General features: G+C 37.6%; 1 protein-coding gene across 1 annotated transcript; it reads left to right on the plus strand.

Moving 5' to 3' along the window:
* Positions 1-1,427: 1,427 nt before the first annotated feature.
* On the plus strand, positions 1,428-17,355 carry CCDC122 (coiled-coil domain containing 122). The gene is made up of 3 exons (XM_055426816.2): positions 1,428-1,699; positions 2,451-2,567; positions 17,014-17,355. The coding sequence occupies exons 1-3, from the start codon at positions 1,508-1,510 to the stop codon at positions 17,161-17,163; spliced, it is 459 nt and encodes a 152-aa protein (XP_055282791.2). The 5' UTR covers positions 1,428-1,507; the 3' UTR covers positions 17,164-17,355.
* The last annotated feature ends 221 nt before the right edge of the window (positions 17,356-17,576 follow it).

Raw genomic sequence — 17,576 nt, forward strand, 5'->3', positions numbered from 1 at the left:
GATACAGGGAGAACAGGATGGGCCACGGGAGGGGATGGGCCACGGGAGGGGAGCCGTCGTCTGATTTTTTGACAATGAATTTAAGATGCCCAGTGGTACCTGGGCATAGGACTTAATAGCCACTTATATTCTGTGAATCATCAGTGTGTATGTATCTCAAGATCTAAGTATGTGTAAGATTATCCAAGGAGTATAGATAGAATGAGAGAAAAAAATTATGATGACTGCACCTTGAGGAAAACCTATATTTGAAGGAACCAGTGAGACAGAGAAGGAATGCTCAGAGGTGTCTGAGGAGAATCAGAGAAGAGTGTTGGGTATGTTTTAAAAAGCAGGTGCTGGTTAGAAATGCCAAATGCCCCAGAGAGGTAAGAGTTACTCGTGCTCAGTCATGTCCGACTCTTTGCAACCCTGTGTACTGTAGCCCACCAAACTCCTCTGTCCATGAGATTTTCCAGACAAGATCGTGGAAGTGGGTTGCCATTTCCCTCTCCAGATCTTCCTGACCCAGGAATTGAACTCGTGTTTTCTGAACCTGCTACATTGGCAGGCAGATTCTTTACCAGTGCACCACCTGGGAGGCAAAGATAAAGATACCTTCATACTTACCTTACAAGTGAAGAAAGTGAGGCTTGAATAGGATAATTAAGTTTGCTATTTGATCATGGGCTTCCCTGGTGGCTCAGATGGTAAAGAACCTGTCTGAAATGCAGGAGACCTGGGTTCGATCCCTGGGTCGGGAAGATCCCCTGGAGGAGGACATGGCAGCGCACTCCAGTATTCTTGCCTGGAGAATCTCCATGGACAGAGGAGCCCGGCGGGCTACAGTCCATGGGGTTGCAGAGAGTCTGACATGACTGAGCGACTGAGCACAGTATGTATAATCATCCCAACTAGTAAACAGTAGTAAGGGCACTAGAACTTTTGTAGTTTTAACTCAAGAGTTTTATCATTTTTATCATAAATTTTTCTTTAGTTTGTACTTCTGATGCCCATAAATATATTGTTAAAATTATTGTAAAGTATTTTTTATATATAAAATGTCAAGACAAATGATAAAATTTTAATACTGAGAATTAGATGAAAACATAAGAAATATGTAACCCTGGGCTCCCTCTGAATATAAAATAATTTTATTACTTTATTACATGTCTCCTATTATGCATCAATTTTTCTATATTTGATAACATATTTTTATGTTAAGTGATTTTTTTCTACACACACTGTGGATCAAAACAATGGCTTTTCTTTCATGTTGAATATCATGAATTAATAACAATAATGTTGAAATATCTTACAGAATGAACTTCATGAGCTTGAAACACAAATAGCATCTGTCTCTGAAGAAACTAAAGAAACAGAAAGGCAAATTTATCAGCAAGATGCTGCCATACAGAATACCAGACTTCAGTGTGGAGGTCTGGAAAATCAAATCAAATCCTTACATGCAGAAAATGTGAAGCTTAAATCTGACATAGAAACAGCCCAAGAAAGTTTTGTGGAACAAATGATAAAATATAATGAATACTATGCCAAGATAAAAGCACATAAAGATGGTTTGAGAGAGGAAGAGAACAAATGGTCATTCATGACTGAACTCAGTGAGAAGCGAGACCTTGTTAAAAAACTAAAGACAATGAAAGAGGAACTTAAGCTGGATCTCCAAAATCCAGAAGGAAACCTGATGAGACAAGCACAGGTTTGAAATATCACTTATTAAAACATTTTCTAGTATTCCTTTTTTTGTGAGTACACTTACTCAGTGATAAATTATCATTAACTTGGTAAAATACCCATGAGTGCTCTAACTGGATTCACAGCTTTTAAAAACTTGCGTAAGTGCATGAGTTATGTAACAACTATGCCAAAAGTACAAATGCATAAAGGAAACATCCCCAAATCCCTTGTGGATTAATAAAAATATATAGTCCAATAAAATAAAATGAACAATTAATCCATTTGTTACAGATAGTGTGACTCACAAAAATGTTAACTAGCTTCCGGTCTAGTGGATCCAGAACAATTAAAATCTATTTAGTGTGCTTAATGCTGTTACACAAACAATGTGAATTAATAATTGCACCCTAAGAATCTTTCTCTTAATATTCTTTGAAGACTTTGGGAGATAAAACTTAAAATATCTATTATTTCTTGCTAAGAATTAAAAAAATATCCTATACACCGTTGCCAAACAGTTACCACTATGACTTCCATTTTCCTTTGTGTCTTATTTTCATTTGGTTTTTACTTCTGTATCTTCAAATCTAAGGTTTGCTTGTTTGAATAATGCTTTCTTATTCCTTATACCTAGAGAAGTAACATTCTAATCATATTAATCAAAATTAAATGTGATGGTTAATCTTCTTAAATTATAGAAACACTGAAAATCTTGGATTTGCGTTGGTAATTCATTGTTTGACATGTATATTTTAAAATTTATAAACATACAGGAAGATATTACAAAACTGAAGGATGAAATTACAACTGTAGAAGAATCCATCAGTGAACAAACTTGTTTTCTTGAAGAAGAAATAAAGACACATGAAAAATTAAGAAAAGAAATAGAGGTAAGTCTTAAATATCTGGATTTCAATGTTTTATGGGATCATTTTTTAAACTTTTATTAATACTGTAGTCATAATTTGTGTAGTTTACTGTCAGTTCCCCAAACAGCTAGAAAACCAAAAAGAACTATGAAAAACAGTTGATACATCCAAACTATTAATAGATAAGTGTGGCTAACTCCCCAAATATTCAAATATTTGAATGTATTCAAGAAAAGCAAGTACTTAGTCTTATTTCAGTCTGGCCTAGAGTTCTTCCAGGTCTCATTCCATCAGGTGGTAGTGGTGGTTTAGCTGCTAAGTCACGTTCAACTCTTGCAACCCCACGGACTCTAGCCCACCAGGCTCCTCTGTCCATTGGCTTCCCCAGGCAAGAATACTGGAGTGGGTTGCCATTTCCTTCTCCACATTCCATCAGCTTTGTAACCAATTAATATGGATAGACAGCAGAGGCTATCCAGTTAAAGAGGACCACTCATAGACAGAAATTAAATACTCTTCAAAATAAAGACAATGGAAGTGTTGGTATTCTAAACCTCTGACTTCCTATCTATAATTTTCAATAGTCCAATTAGAAAACAAACTGAATGATAAATTAAAAGTGAGACTAAATTTGAGATGCCACTGGTAGACCTTATAGTCATTGTTTAGATGAGTGGAGAACGAAAAGGGAAAAGTGTATGTTGTTAAGGGCAAATAATTTTCACCCTTTAAAATTACTTTGGAAAATAAAACGATGCATATTTTCAACTTGCTTGTGACTAATTTGACACAATGAAAAAGCAACAGGAATTTGAAGACAAAAGCCCTCACTTTTGCAAAACATTCTCTTTAAGAAACACCATGATTTTATCTTCTATTTTACTAGCAATGTAAATAAATGGGTACTTTTACCCTTCTAAATATCAAGATTTATTATAAATCTATATATGTGGCATAGAAATAGAAAGAATGATTAATGAAGTAGAAAAAAGGAATCCAGAAATAATCCATCATAAATGGAACAAATAAAATGTTAGTCATGTGAAAACATTACAACAATTTTGCAGTAAAATTAGATTCCTACCTCTGAACACGTACATACATAGACTTCCACAAGGATTAAAGATAATGTAGGAGACAGAATTACTTTGCATTTGCATTACAGAAGTATTTATTTTAAAAGACACAGACATACATCCAAACTGCATGATTAAATACTACTTTTGGCTATATCATAAATTTCTAGATTATTGAGATGCAGCATACAAAGAAGACTAGACTCATTTTGAGAAGGGTGTATTTGTAACATACAAAAGTGACTAAGCATTAAGAAAATTTCGAACAAGCCATAGAACCTTGGGAATATGGTTTGAAAAGTCTTACCTTTTAAAACATAAATATATATAAAAAAGATAAAACCCAATGGAAATGATGACCAACCTCATTAACAGTAAGGGACTGATAAATCAGACCACAATAAGGCCCCAAATTTGGCCTGTCAATTATCAATATTACAATTTGTAAGATGTGGACCACCTCAATTCTAAAATACTATTGGTATGAGTATAAACTGGTAAAAGCATTGTGGAAAGAAATTAAAGATTCTTAATAATTTTTATTAAAGTATAGCTGTCATAAGAGTAGGTACATTATTTGTAAGCCTTTAGCTTGTTTAATGTTGACAATTTATATATATACCTGTGTTACCATGACCTTGAACAAGATATAAAACTTTTGCATCATGCCTAGAAAGTTCTCTTGTCCCTTTTTCTCAGCTACCACGATTCTGACTTTTAAAACAGCTTTATATCTCAATAGAGATATAAATCACATAACATACAATTCACTCATTTAAAATTCATAATTAAATGGTTTTTAATATGAATACAGGTATTGAACCCACATCTCGTGCGTCTCCTGCACTGCAGGCGGACTCTTTACCACTGAGGCACCAAGGAAGCCCTTGTAACCATTACCGTAGTCAATTTTTAAAATTTTCATCACCTCAAAAGAAACCTGATATCCTTTAGCTATGCCCTTTCCATCTGTCTGTTGTATTTATCTGTATTTTTGCTCTACCATATTCTTTCTTCCTCCCTGATGTTCTAAGATTTCCTCCTTTATTGTTTTATTTCTCTTTCAAGCTTCTAAATTCATTCTTCTAGGAGAGGTCAGCTGGTGGCAGTCTTTTGGGATTTTTTTTTTTTTTCATCTGAAAATGTCTTCGTTTCCCTTTCATCTCTGAAAGATGTTTTTGCTGGATATAGATTTCTGGGTTAACTGTTCTTTTCAGTTGAAAAATGCTGTGCCACTTCTTTCTGGTGTCCGTAATTTCTAATGGGAAATTCACTGTCATTTGAATCGAATTGTTTTCCTCTCAGACATTTGTTTCTTGCTGCTTTCAAGCTTTGCTGTCTTTGAGTGAAGTCACTCAGTCATGTCTGACTCTCAGTGACCCATGGACTGTAGCCTACTAGGCTTCTCTGTCCATTGGATTTTCCAGGCAAGAGTACTGGAGTGGGTTTTTTCTGGAGTTAATTTCTTTGGATTTATCTGATTTTGAAAATTCTTAACTTCTCAGTTCTTATGTCTTTTGCTAAATTTTGGAAATTTTTGGTTCTAATTTATTTAAAACTTTTGCAGGTCTGTCCTCTTTCTCCTATTCTTCCAGAACTCTTATGGCAGAAATTATGTCTTTTTTGATAGAATCCCACAGGTCCCTGAGGCCCTCTTCATTTCTTTTTTCAGTCTTTTGTCTCGCTGTTGGTCATATTGCATACTCCTTCGTGTTCTATCTTAAATTCATTGATTCTGTCCTTTATCCCCTCCATTCTGCTATTGAACCATCCCACTAAATTTTTTATTTCAGTTATTGTGTCTTTTCCATTCAGTGTTTTGTATCTTTTATTCCTTTTCTGAGACTTTTAATATTTTTATTTGTTTCAGGTACATTCGTTAATTACTCATCGAAACATTTTTATGATGATGGCTTTAAAATGCCCGTCAGATAATTCTAACCTCTGCATTTTCTTAGTGTTGGCACATGTTGATTGTTATTTCTTATTTAGTTTGAGAGCGTCCTGGTTCTTGCTTCCGTGAATGATTTTCTGTTGAAATCTGGACATGTTGGGTATTACGTTGTAAGACTCTGTATCATTGTTACTTCCACATAGTAGTGGAAGTTCAGAGACTCCATGGACACTCGTGGAGGGAATAAGGGCTTCCTGTTACTGCTGGTCAGAAGTGGGAGTCCTGGCTGCCCGCCAGGCTTCTGCTGATAAGCCCCTGGCTGGGCGGGGCAGGAGCTCCTCTTTATTGCTCCCACATAGACACGGCCTTGCTACTGCTGAGTGATGGTGGAAAAACCTGACTCTCCACTAGGCCTCCTCTGACACTCTCCCAGTGCCTTGTTAGCCACTAGATGGAGCAGAAGTCTAGCCTCCCCAGAGGTGCTCCCCTCACACCAGAGGATGTGGTATTACTTTCCAGAGGGAATAGAGTCCTGTCTCCCCACTCAGCCTTCTCTGACACCACCCCAGCAGGAGGACTGGGGCCCTGTTACAGCCCAGCAATGGTGAAAGTTTGTTCTTTCCACTCACTGTTTGCTGGTGTGGGTGGTGGTGGAGCCATTGTTGTTTTTTTTGTGGTGTTTGACGTCAGTAGTTACTACCTCAAAATTTTCAGTCTGAGGCTGCCCTTTTCTTGGTCCTTTGATTAGAGAGCAGGCTTTTCCTGGAGTTTTTTTGTTTTGTTTAGTTGTTGTCTGCATCTGTTGGCATTTCGAGCTTGCTTTCTTCCTTCCTCATATCTGTGATATATGAGGCCAAATGAAAACCCAGGGAGCTATTACCATTCGTTCCTTGAATCCTAAGGCCTCCAGTAAGTTTGCCTTCTTCTCTCCACCTTTCAGAACTTACATTAATATTATATCCAATGTCCAGGGTTTTTAGGTGTACTTGGCATGAGGAGTAGTTATATGAAATACATATACTTTATTTTGACAGAAGCAGAAGTGTACATGGGTATATTTAGTGGTAAAGGGTGATGTAAGTGACTACTAATGTTAGATTTAGATGGAATGTCACTGAGCGTGATATTCAGTTTTCAATGTTTTCATCATTATACTTCTTATCCTGAAATTCAATAAACTCTTTTTAAACTTTCATAATAGGGTTACTGAAGATTCTTTTAGATTTTTTAATCTTAGTTTTATTAATTCTAATGTGTTAAAAATAGTCGTTCTCAATTCTATTACTATATTATGGTTGAAAATAAAATGAAAAAATGAAAATCTAAGAAATTAGAGATTATTTATAATAAATTATAACATTGAAGGACAAATGCCACAGCATTGTCTTGAGAACACTGCATTTTTTCCCCCCAACAATTTCTCTTATTGCTTGATGAGAATTTATCATTGATACAAGTAACTTCTTTCTCAAAACAACCAGTTTTTTGAGACGATAAATTTAAACAGATTTTTATTACTTATTTCTTTTTCGAGTTTTTTTTTTTTTCTTTCCCTTCTGGAAGTATTCAGCTGAGGCCTTGGTGCAGTTCTTGGTCATCTTTTACCTAGGTTATAGCATTCTTTTGTTCTAATGTTTAACTCTTTCAAACATTTTTTGCTTTGCATGTTTAATCTTCATATTAATGCTACTGTTTACATTTTTGATTAAGAAAAAATGAAAATGGTTTTTGGATTTTACAGTTTTTTTTAAATAAACTAAATATGTTTGGTTGTTTTAGGCCATGTCTGAGTGAAAGAAGTATTTCAAATACTTACCCCCAAATGCCCTTTTTCCCCTTTCTACTCTCTGTCTTTATATACATTGTAGAAGAAAGGAACTAAAGATAAAAGAGAGGAAAACAAAGATAAGTTATGAGTCACTAACGAAAAAATTGGGAAGCAAAATACAAAGCATAGAAACACAAAGTTTCAAATACAAAGCATTAAGCTATGATTAGTAATTTTTAGTTCAAGGTTTAAAAACATGTTATTTGCCAAATCTAAGCATTTTCAGGAAGGGGAAACCAGAGCATTTAAGAAGTTTTTAGCAAATGATGAGTGCTGAAAGTAACATTTTGTGATAATAGTTATTATGTAAAGCATCTTACGGAGAAGGCAATGGCAAGCCACTCCAGTACTATTGCCTAGAAAATCCCATGGATGGAGGAGCCTGGTAGGCTGCAGTCCATGGGGTCGCTAAGGGTCGGACACGACTGAGCGACTTCACTTTCACTTTTCACTTTCCACTTTCACACATTGGAGAAGGAAATGGCAACCCACTCCAGTGTTCTTGCCTGGAGAATCCCAGGGACGGGGGATCCTGGTGGGCTTCCGTCTATGGGGTCACACAGAGTCGGACACGACTGAAGTGACTTAGCAGCAGCAAAGCATCTTAAGATTCATTGCTGGTTCAGTTCAGTTCAGTTCAGTTCAGTCGCTCAGTCGTGTCCGACTCTCCGCGACCCCGAGCTCCAAATTTAAAGGACAGGAAAAATTTAAGAGTGCTTTCAGAGCTACTAGGGAGCAGGAACAAAACACATTTAACTTGTTACAGTACAGCATACAACTTACACAGTTAACTAATCCATTCACTTATTGAGGTCAGCCACAGAAATGACTACACAACTAGAAAGCCTGTCCTAGGTGAAAAACCCAAAGAAACAAAGGTAGAAAGGTAAACTAAAGGCAAGGTAAGAATGATTCAGGTATCTAGATAACATGGTAACAAAAATACGAGGAGAAATGTTCAGTATTATTAAATCTGTTGTTGTTTATTGATTGCCTGGTATTTTTCAAGCACTTTTTATAAGCTATCCCATTTAAATTCTTGTAGTAACATATTTTACAGAATTTCATAAAATTTAAATAACTTGTGTAATTTTATATAGCTGGTGATAAGAGACAGAATAGAATATGAGTCTATGTCTTTTGGACTCTACTCCCAATCTTTTTACCTTCTGAGCAACCAGGGAAGCCCTGAAAGTCTCTCAGTTGTGTTCAACTCTTTGTGACCCCATGGACTGTAGCCCCCCAGGCTTCTCTGTACATGGGATTTCCCAGGCAAGAACACTGGAGTGGGCTGCCAGTCCCTTTTCCAGGGAATCTTCCCAACCCAGGGATCGAACCCAGGTCTCCTGCATTGCAGGCAGATTCTTTACATCTGAGCCACCAGGAAAGCCCAATCTTTTTAAAAGTGGTTCTACTCTCTCCATGGTTTTACCTTTTCCAGACTGACATATAGTTAGAATCATATACTTTGTGGCCTTTTCAGATGGGCTTCTTTCATTTAGTAATTGCATTTAAGGTTCTTTGTGTCATTTCATGGCTTGACAGATCATTTTTTATTTATCTTTTTATTGCTAAATGATGTTCCACTGTCTGGATATCAATTCAGTTCAGTTCAGTTTCTCAGTCATGTCTGACTCTTTGTGACCCCATGGACTGCAGCACGCTTCCCTGCCCATCACCAACTCCTGGAGTTCACTCAAACTCCTATCCATCAAGTTGGTGATGCCATCCAACCATCTCATCCTCTGTCGTCCCCTTCTCCTCCTGCCTTCAATCTTTCCCAGCATCAGGGTCTTTTCCAATGAGTTAGTTCTTCGCATCCGGTGCCCAGAGTATTGGAGTTTCAGCTTCAGCATCAGTCTTCCAATGAATATTCAGGACTGATTTACTTTAGGATTGATTGGTTGGATCTCCTTGCAGTCCAAGGGACTCTCGAGTCTTATCCAGTACTGCAGTTCAGAAGTATCAGTTCTTCAGCATTCAGCTTTCTTTATGGTCCAACTCTCACATCCATACATCAGCTCAGTTCAGTTCAGTTCAGTCGCTCAGTCGTGTCCGACTCTCCGTGACCCCATGAATCACAGAACGCCAGGCCTCCCTGTCCATCACCAACTCCCGGAGCTTACTCAAACTCATGTCCACAGAGTCGGTGATGCCATCCAGCCATCTCATTCTCGGTCTCCCCCTTCTTCTCCCGCCCCCAACCTTTCCCAGCATCAGAGTCTTTTCCAGTGAGTCAACTCGTCGCATGAGGTGGCCAAAGTTTTGCAGTTTCAACTTCAGCATCAGTCCCTCCAATGAACACCCAGGATCGATCTCCCTTAGAATGGACTGGTTGGATCTCCTTGCGGTACAAGGGACTCTCAAGAGTCTTCTCCAACACCACAGTTCAAAAGCATCAATTCTTCGGCGATCAGCTTTCTTCACAGTTCAACTCTCACATCCATACATGACCACGGGAAAAACAATAGCCTTGACTAGACGGACCTTTGTTGGCAAAGTAATGTCTCTGCTTTTTAATATACTATCAAGGTTGGTCATAACTTTCCTTCTAAGGAGTACTGGAAAAACCATAGCTTTGACTAGATGGACCTTTGTTGGCAAAGTAACGTCTCTGCTTTTTAATATGTTGTCAAGATTGGTCATAGCTTTTCTTCCAAGGAGTAAGCGTCTTTTGATTTCATGGCTGCAGTCACCATCTGCGGTGATTTTGGAGCCCCCAAAAATAAAGTGTGTCACTGTTCCTATTGTTTCCCCATCTATTTGCCATGAAGTGATGGGGCCAGATGCCATTTTCTGAATGTTGAGTTTTAAGCCAACTTTTTCACTCTCCTCTTTCACTTTCATCAAGAGGCTGTTTAATTACTCTTTACTTTCTGCCATAAGGGTGGTGTCATCTGTGTATCTGAGGTTATTGATATTTCTCCTGGCAATCTTGATTCCAGCTTGTGCTTCATCCAGCCTGGCATTTCTCATGATGTACTCTGCATATCAGTTAAATAAGCAGGGTGACAGTATACAGCCTTGATGTACTCCTTTTCCAATTTAGAACCAGCCTGTCTGGATATACAACAGTTTATCTTTCACCTACTGAAGGGCATCTTGGTTGCTTCCAAGTTTGAGAAATTATGAATAAAGCTGCTGTAAACATCTGTTTTTGTGTAAACTTCAGTTTTCAACTCGCTTAAATTGAACTGGTTTAGTCAATCAGTCGTATCCGGCTCTTTGTGTCCCTATGGACTATACTGCTAGGCTCCTCTGTCCATGGGATTTTCCAGGCAAGAATACTGGAATGGGTTGCCATTTCTTTCTCCAGAGGAACTTCCTGACCCAGGGATCAAACTGGTCTCTTGTATTGCAGGCAGTCTCCTACATTGCAGGTAAATTCTTTACCACTGAGCCACCAGGGAAGAACTTTGGGTAAGCGCCAAAGATTATGATTGCTGGATCATGTGGTAGAGTATGGTTAGTTTTGTAAGAAATTGCCAAACTGTCTTCCAGAGTGGCTGGACCGTTGCATTCCCACTAGCAATGAATGAGAGAGCTCCCATTGCTCCACATGCTCACTAGCATTTGGTGTTGCCAGTGTTCCAGATTTTGGCCTTTACATGAGTTTGAGTGTACTCCGGGAGTTGGTGATGGACAGGGAGGCCTGGCGTGCTGTGATTCATGGGGTCGCGCAGAGTCGGATACGACTGAGTGACTGAACTGAACTGAACTGAACAGATGTGTAGTGATATCTTGTTTTGATTTTCATTTCCCTGTTGACATTTCATGTTGGGCATAGTTTCATATACTTATTTAATGTTTGTCTTCTTTGATATGGTGTTTGTTCAGGTTTCTGGCCTATTTTTTAATCTGGTTATTTTTTTCTTATTGTTGTGTTTTCAGAATTTGTGTATTTTGAATAGCAGCTATCAGGTGCATCTTTTGGAAATATTTTCTCCCCGTCTGTGTCTTGTTTTATTCTTTTGACAGCATCTTTTATAGAGCAGAAGGCTTAATTAGGTCCAGCTTGTCAATTATTTCTTTCATGAATTGTGTCTTCAGTGTTGTATGTAAAAAGACATCACCAAACCCAAGGTCATCTAGGTTTCTCCCGTGTTATCTCCTAGGAGTTCTATGGTTTGCATTCTATATTTAGGCCTGTTATCCACTCTGAAGACAGAAAATAAGTAAGAAATAAAAAGGCAAAAGAGACTAACAGAACGCAGATATTGAAATGGTAGACTTAAATCCAAGCATACCATTAGTTACATCAAGTGTAAATGGACTAAACAATCCAATTAAAAGGGAACATTTTTCAGATTGGATTGAAAAACAGTTTGGTAACATAACTTTTTCACAAGAGATATATTTTGAATATAGACACATGATTTGAAAGATGGAAAAAGATAAACTATGAAGACATCAATCTTAAGAAAGCTGGTCATGACTATATTAATATCAAATAGATTCTAAAGTATGGACTACCTCCAAAGTCGAAGGGAGCCAGTGAATTTGTCAGAAATGAATAATAATAATGAATGTAAATTTACCTAATCACAGTGCTTCAAAATACAGAAATAGAAATGGACAAAAATAAAAGGACACAAAACAGTCATACTAGAGAGCTTAACTTTTTTGAGTAATTGATAGAACAATATATAAAATCAATAAGCAAGCATATAGAAAATTTGGACAACTAATCTACCAACTAAACTTAATTACCACTTATGAAATACTCTACCTAGCAACTATTGATTATATTTTGTTTTCAAATGTCCATGAAACTTCCACCAAGGTAGACAGTATACTGGATGGTAAATTTCAAAGAATTTTACATTCTTTAATCACAGCAGAATTCAGTTAGAAGTCAGTAACAGTAGCAAAGCTAGAAAATATGGCAATATTTTGAAATTAAGCATCACAAGTATAAATAATCCGTGAGTTAAGAAATCACAAGAATTATTAGAAAATATTTGAAACTGAATGATAATGAAAACAGCTTATAAATATTGTGAGGTACAATTAAAGCAGTATTTAGAGGAAAACTTACAGCTTTAAATGTGTTTATTAGAAAGGAAAAAGGTTTAGAAATAATTATCTAAGCTTCTATCATAGGGGACTAGAAAAATAAGCCAACAGCAAATAGGGAGAAATGACGTAATAAATAATAGAAATGAAAGAAATAGAAAATGGAAAAACAGAAAAATTGACAAAGCCAAAAGTTGAAAAGACTGATAAAATTGATAAGCCGTAACAATACTTATCAGAAAAAGGAGGATAGGTCCTATAGACTTAAAAGGGTGATAAAAGCCTCTTTTAGAAAACTTCATGTCAATAAATTTGACAACTTAGATGAGATGGGCAAATTCCTTGAAAAATACACATATCATCATTAACACAGGAAGAGATTACTTTTAAGTTTAGCTCCATGTTCCATTTCAAATTAGGCTATATAAACGGTATGAATTATAAATCAATGAAATTGAACTCATAATTAAAACCCTTCCCATAAAGAAAGATTCAGATTGACATAATCTCACTGGTAAATTCCATCACATATTTAAGGAAGAAATAATATCTAGATTATACAAATTCTTTCAGAAAATTGAGGCAGAAACTCTTCCAAGCTTATTTTAGGAGGCCAGTCTAACCCTGACACACAAAATGAACAGGAACATTATCAGAAAAGTAATTACAGACCAGTGTCCCTCATGAACACAGATGCAAAATATTTTCAAATTGACTATAGCTGGTATATATAAAAAAGTTAATACCTCATGACCAAGCAAAATTTATCTCAGGAATCAGAGTACGTTCAACTTTTAAAACACAATGTAAAGAAATGAAGGAGCTGGTCATGAAAGTCTGAGGAATAGTTTTTCAGGCAAAGGGAAAAACAGGTGCAGAGGTCTTAAGATGAGAACATACCTGGACTCAGATTCTGGAAGTGAAGTATGTCTAGAGCGAAGGGAATGAAGAGGCGGTTCTTGTTACCCTGTATTCCGTGGGCACCACCCCTGCTTCATTACTATTCTCATTTCTGCCGCAAGGGTAACAATAACTAAATAAGAATGGCAATGTATCCATTTCTTAGAGGCAAAAAAGCTGTATTTTCTATAGAACCACTACATCCTTAGGTGTGTAACAGTATTCAAGTTTAAGTATTGATACTTACCAAAGTCAGAATTACACCAATAGAGGCTGAACAATTGGCTGGCCTCCAAGAAGGCTCCCAGTGTGACCTTCACCTTATGAAGTCACTTCTTGGCCAAAACTGCCTTTTAGCCTTATGAGCAGAGAAGGCAATGGCAACCTCTCCTGTATTCTTGCCTGGAAAATCCCATGGATGGAGGAGCCTGGTAGGCTGCAGCCCATGGTGTTGCTAGGAGTCGGACACAACTGAGCAACTTCACTTTCACTTTTCACTTTCACGCATTGGAGAAGGAAATGGCAACCCACTCCAGTATTCTTGCCTGGAGAATCCCAGGGACTGGGGAGCCTGGTGGGCTGCCGTCTGTGGGGTCACACAGGGTCAAACACGACTGAAGTGACTTAGCAGCAGCAGCCTTATGAGCTTAGAAAGTTGACCTTGTAAGTATCCCAGGTCTGGGTAGAAGTGTTAGCAGAGTTCACAAATAGCAACTGTGTGAAACTCAAATGCCAGTTTATTAATTTATAAGAATGCACAAAACTCTCAAGGAAATAGAAAACTTGTATCAGTCATTAGTGCTTCTTCTCCTTGTAAGGAAACTACACTAGAAGCCAGATTATCACAAAGCTGGTTACTGAGCATGGAAATCAAGTCCATCACTTGAGTTTGAGTGTACTTGACCTCTGGCTCTGTACACTCTAGCCAATCTCTGCAACAGAGTCATTCTTATCAGAGTCGCTGAGGGGGAACTACCTTCACTTGCCTATTTTTATTCTATGTTCTTCACATAATCCATCTTCCTTAGTTTATATTAATACCTTCTGTGATATCTAGCCGAGGCTGGTGATCTATAGTCCTACTAAGGGGACTTGGCACATCTCTACTGTGATCCAAGGGGTTTCACAGCTTCACGCCTGAAGAATAATTTTAGAAGCTGGCTAGTGTGATTTATGGATTAACCAAAGTTTTGTTATAGTTATTTGATTCTATTAATATATTTTATGAACATGAATATAAGCATATTTGGTGACTATTCTCCTTATTAATGTCTTCTATTGGATATATCAATGGATGCATTTATTATATCTGACCTGCCTCTTGAGAAACCTGTATGCAGGTCAGGAAGCAACAGTTAGAACTGGACATGGAATAACGGACTGGTTCCAAATAGGAAAAGGAGTACGTCAAGGCTGTATATTGTCACCCTGCTTATTTAACTTATATGCAGAGTACATCATGAGAAATGCTGGGCTGAAAGAAGTACAAGCTGGAATCAAGATTGCCGGGAGAAATATCAATAACCTCAGATATGCAGATGACACCACCCTTATGGCAGAAAGTGAAGAGGAACTCAAAAGCCTCTTGATGAAAGTGAAAGAGGAGAGTGAAAAAGTTGGCTTAAAGCTCAACATTCAGAAAACTAAGATCATGGCATCTGGTCCCATCACTTCATGGCCAATAGATGGGAAAACAGTGGAAACAGTGGCTGACTTTATCTTTCTGGGCTCCAAAATCACTGTGAATGGTAATTGCAGCCATGAACTTAAAAGACGCTTACCCCTTGGAAGGAAAGTTATGACCAACCTATTTAAGTTAAAAAGCAGAGACATTACTTTGTCAGCAAAGGTCTGTCTAGTCAAGGCTATGGTTTTTCCAGTGGTCATGTATGGATGTCAGGGTTAGAGTATAAAGAAAGCTGAGCACCGAAGAATTGATGCTTTTGAACTGTGGTGTTGGAGAAGACTCTTGAGAGTCCCTTGGACAGCAAGGAAATCCAACCAGTCCATCCTAAAGGAGATAAGTCCTGGGTGTCCATTGGAAGGACTGATGCTAAAGCTGAAACTCCAATACTTCAGCCACCTCATGTGAAGAGCTGACTCATTTGAAAAGACCCTGATGCTGGGAAAGATTGAGGGCAGGAAGAGAAGGGGACGACAGAGGATGAGATGGTTGGATGGCATCACCGACTCAATGGACGTGGGTGTGGGTGGACTCTGGGAGTTGATGATGGACAGGGAGGCCTGGTGTGCTGTGGTCCATGGGGTCACGAAGAGTTGGACACGACTGAGTGACTGAACTGAACTATGAGTGTCTCTGTCCCAGTTCCCCTGGTGCTCTGCAGAACTGTGTTTCCATATAATTGATTTCTTTTGTAATCCTGTGTATTGTATTTTATACATTTAAAAACATTCTAAGAAGGAGTCTGTGGTCCTTTCTATACTATCAAAATGAGCCATAGCATAATAAAGATAAAGAAGCTCTGAACTAACTAAGGTAGGCGCTCTGAGAGAGAGAGGGGAACTCCCCTGAGGGTCCCAGGAAGAAGGGTCCCAGTAGAAAGGAAAGCTGAGTTACAGAGAGAAGGGGAGACAGCTTGGGGCAGAATCTTAAGGCCCCAGAAACCCAGAGTCTTGTCTCCCTACAGCCATATTAAGCTATAAGCTTATTTTGGCAAATTGGTTACTTTGATAAATGTGGCGTGGTGTTTTGACAAATTGATTCTTTTTTGTATTGACCTAGAATCACCTTCCTGATTGACTAGAGCTCTGTCTTAAACAGATATGAAAATGAAGAGGTAATTTTCGCAGTCCCATTATTATATTAATATTATTCTATCATTTCATTTAAGAAGGGCATTTTAGCACAATACCACTGTCACACTCAAAGGAAGTATCACATCATACCCACTAAGATGGCTTTGATTATGACCAGAAAGGCAGATAGTATAAAGTACTTTCAATATGTGCAGAATTGGAACCCTCCTCCATGCTGGTGAGAACATAAACTAGTACACCCAGAGCAGAAACAGCATGGCAGTTCCTCAAAGTAGAATTATTAAATGATCCAACAGTTCTACTTCAGGGTATATATACCCCCCCAAATTGAAAACAGTCTCTCAAAGGAATATTCACACACCCACATTCATCTCAGCATTAGTCATTACAATAGTCAAAAATAGGAATAACCCAAATGCCCTTGGATGATTGAATGGATAAACAAAATGTGGTGTATGTACTGTGTTGTGCATAAATACTGACCTACTGGTAGGAAAATGGCCTACATTATCTCCCAGATCTTTAGATCAATTGGGTCTGTGTTTCAGTGAACCACTTGATACAGGAAAAAAAATCCATTTCTCTTAACTGGAAACTACTTTGATAAGTAGAAGGCCCTTCATCACAAATGCTTGCCTGGGGTTCAAATCCCAAACACCATCATTTACCAACTGTGAAACCTAGAGTGTGTGACTTAAACTCTTTGATCTTCAGTTTATACAAAAATGGGAATAATAATCTTTACATCATAAGGAGTTACAAAGATTTAATTATATGTAAAAATCTCTCATCACAGTATCTAACATGTAGTAAGCATTGAATAGTTATAATTACTGTTTATTTTTATTATCATAATTATTTATTAAGTAATTTTTAATTGAGTGCTTTCCTATTTAGAGTAGTCAAAATATCCTTAATGGCTGTTTACTATTTTTCTTTCTCAAGCCCTGTTGATAGGTGCTCTTCTTTTAATAGGTACAACATAAAAGATACGGTGCAATTCTTAAGCGTTTGCACTGCCAGGTAAATAAGCTTCACTCAAATAGAAGACAATGGCAATGGAACATCCAACAGCTGGAAAAAACTGCTGCTGAACTGAGAAAACGTATTGGAATGAAAGATTAGCTTGGCTATAGGATGTTGTAGAGCCCGGACTATACCACCAGAATTATGGGATAGAAAGGTGAGAAAATCCTTTGGGTCTTAACAACAGCATCCACTATCAAAGGGTTGTCTTAATGACAGATATATTTTCTCCTTTTTTGAATCAATCATCTTTTTGTGAAAGTTCCTTCCAACTCTATAATTGATAGCAACAGACAGACAGTAGGAAGGCTCACAGAATAGTGAAAGACTCTCTATGAATATTTTGAGTGTATAAGATATCCTGAACTCATCAATGCCTATTTATGAACGTGTTGCCTTCACTATTATATGAAGCAAACATTGAGAAGAAAAGAAGCACTTGAATTTTCAATGATTTGAATTGTTAAGATATTTTAAATGGTTGTCTGTTTTAGACAACCTGCTTTTTTACC

Source organism: Moschus berezovskii, chromosome 13 (assembly GCF_049115385.1).
Source record: "Moschus berezovskii isolate FMDL1 chromosome 13, NW_MosBer_1.0, whole genome shotgun sequence".
NCBI lineage: Eukaryota > Metazoa > Chordata > Mammalia > Artiodactyla > Moschidae > Moschus > Moschus berezovskii.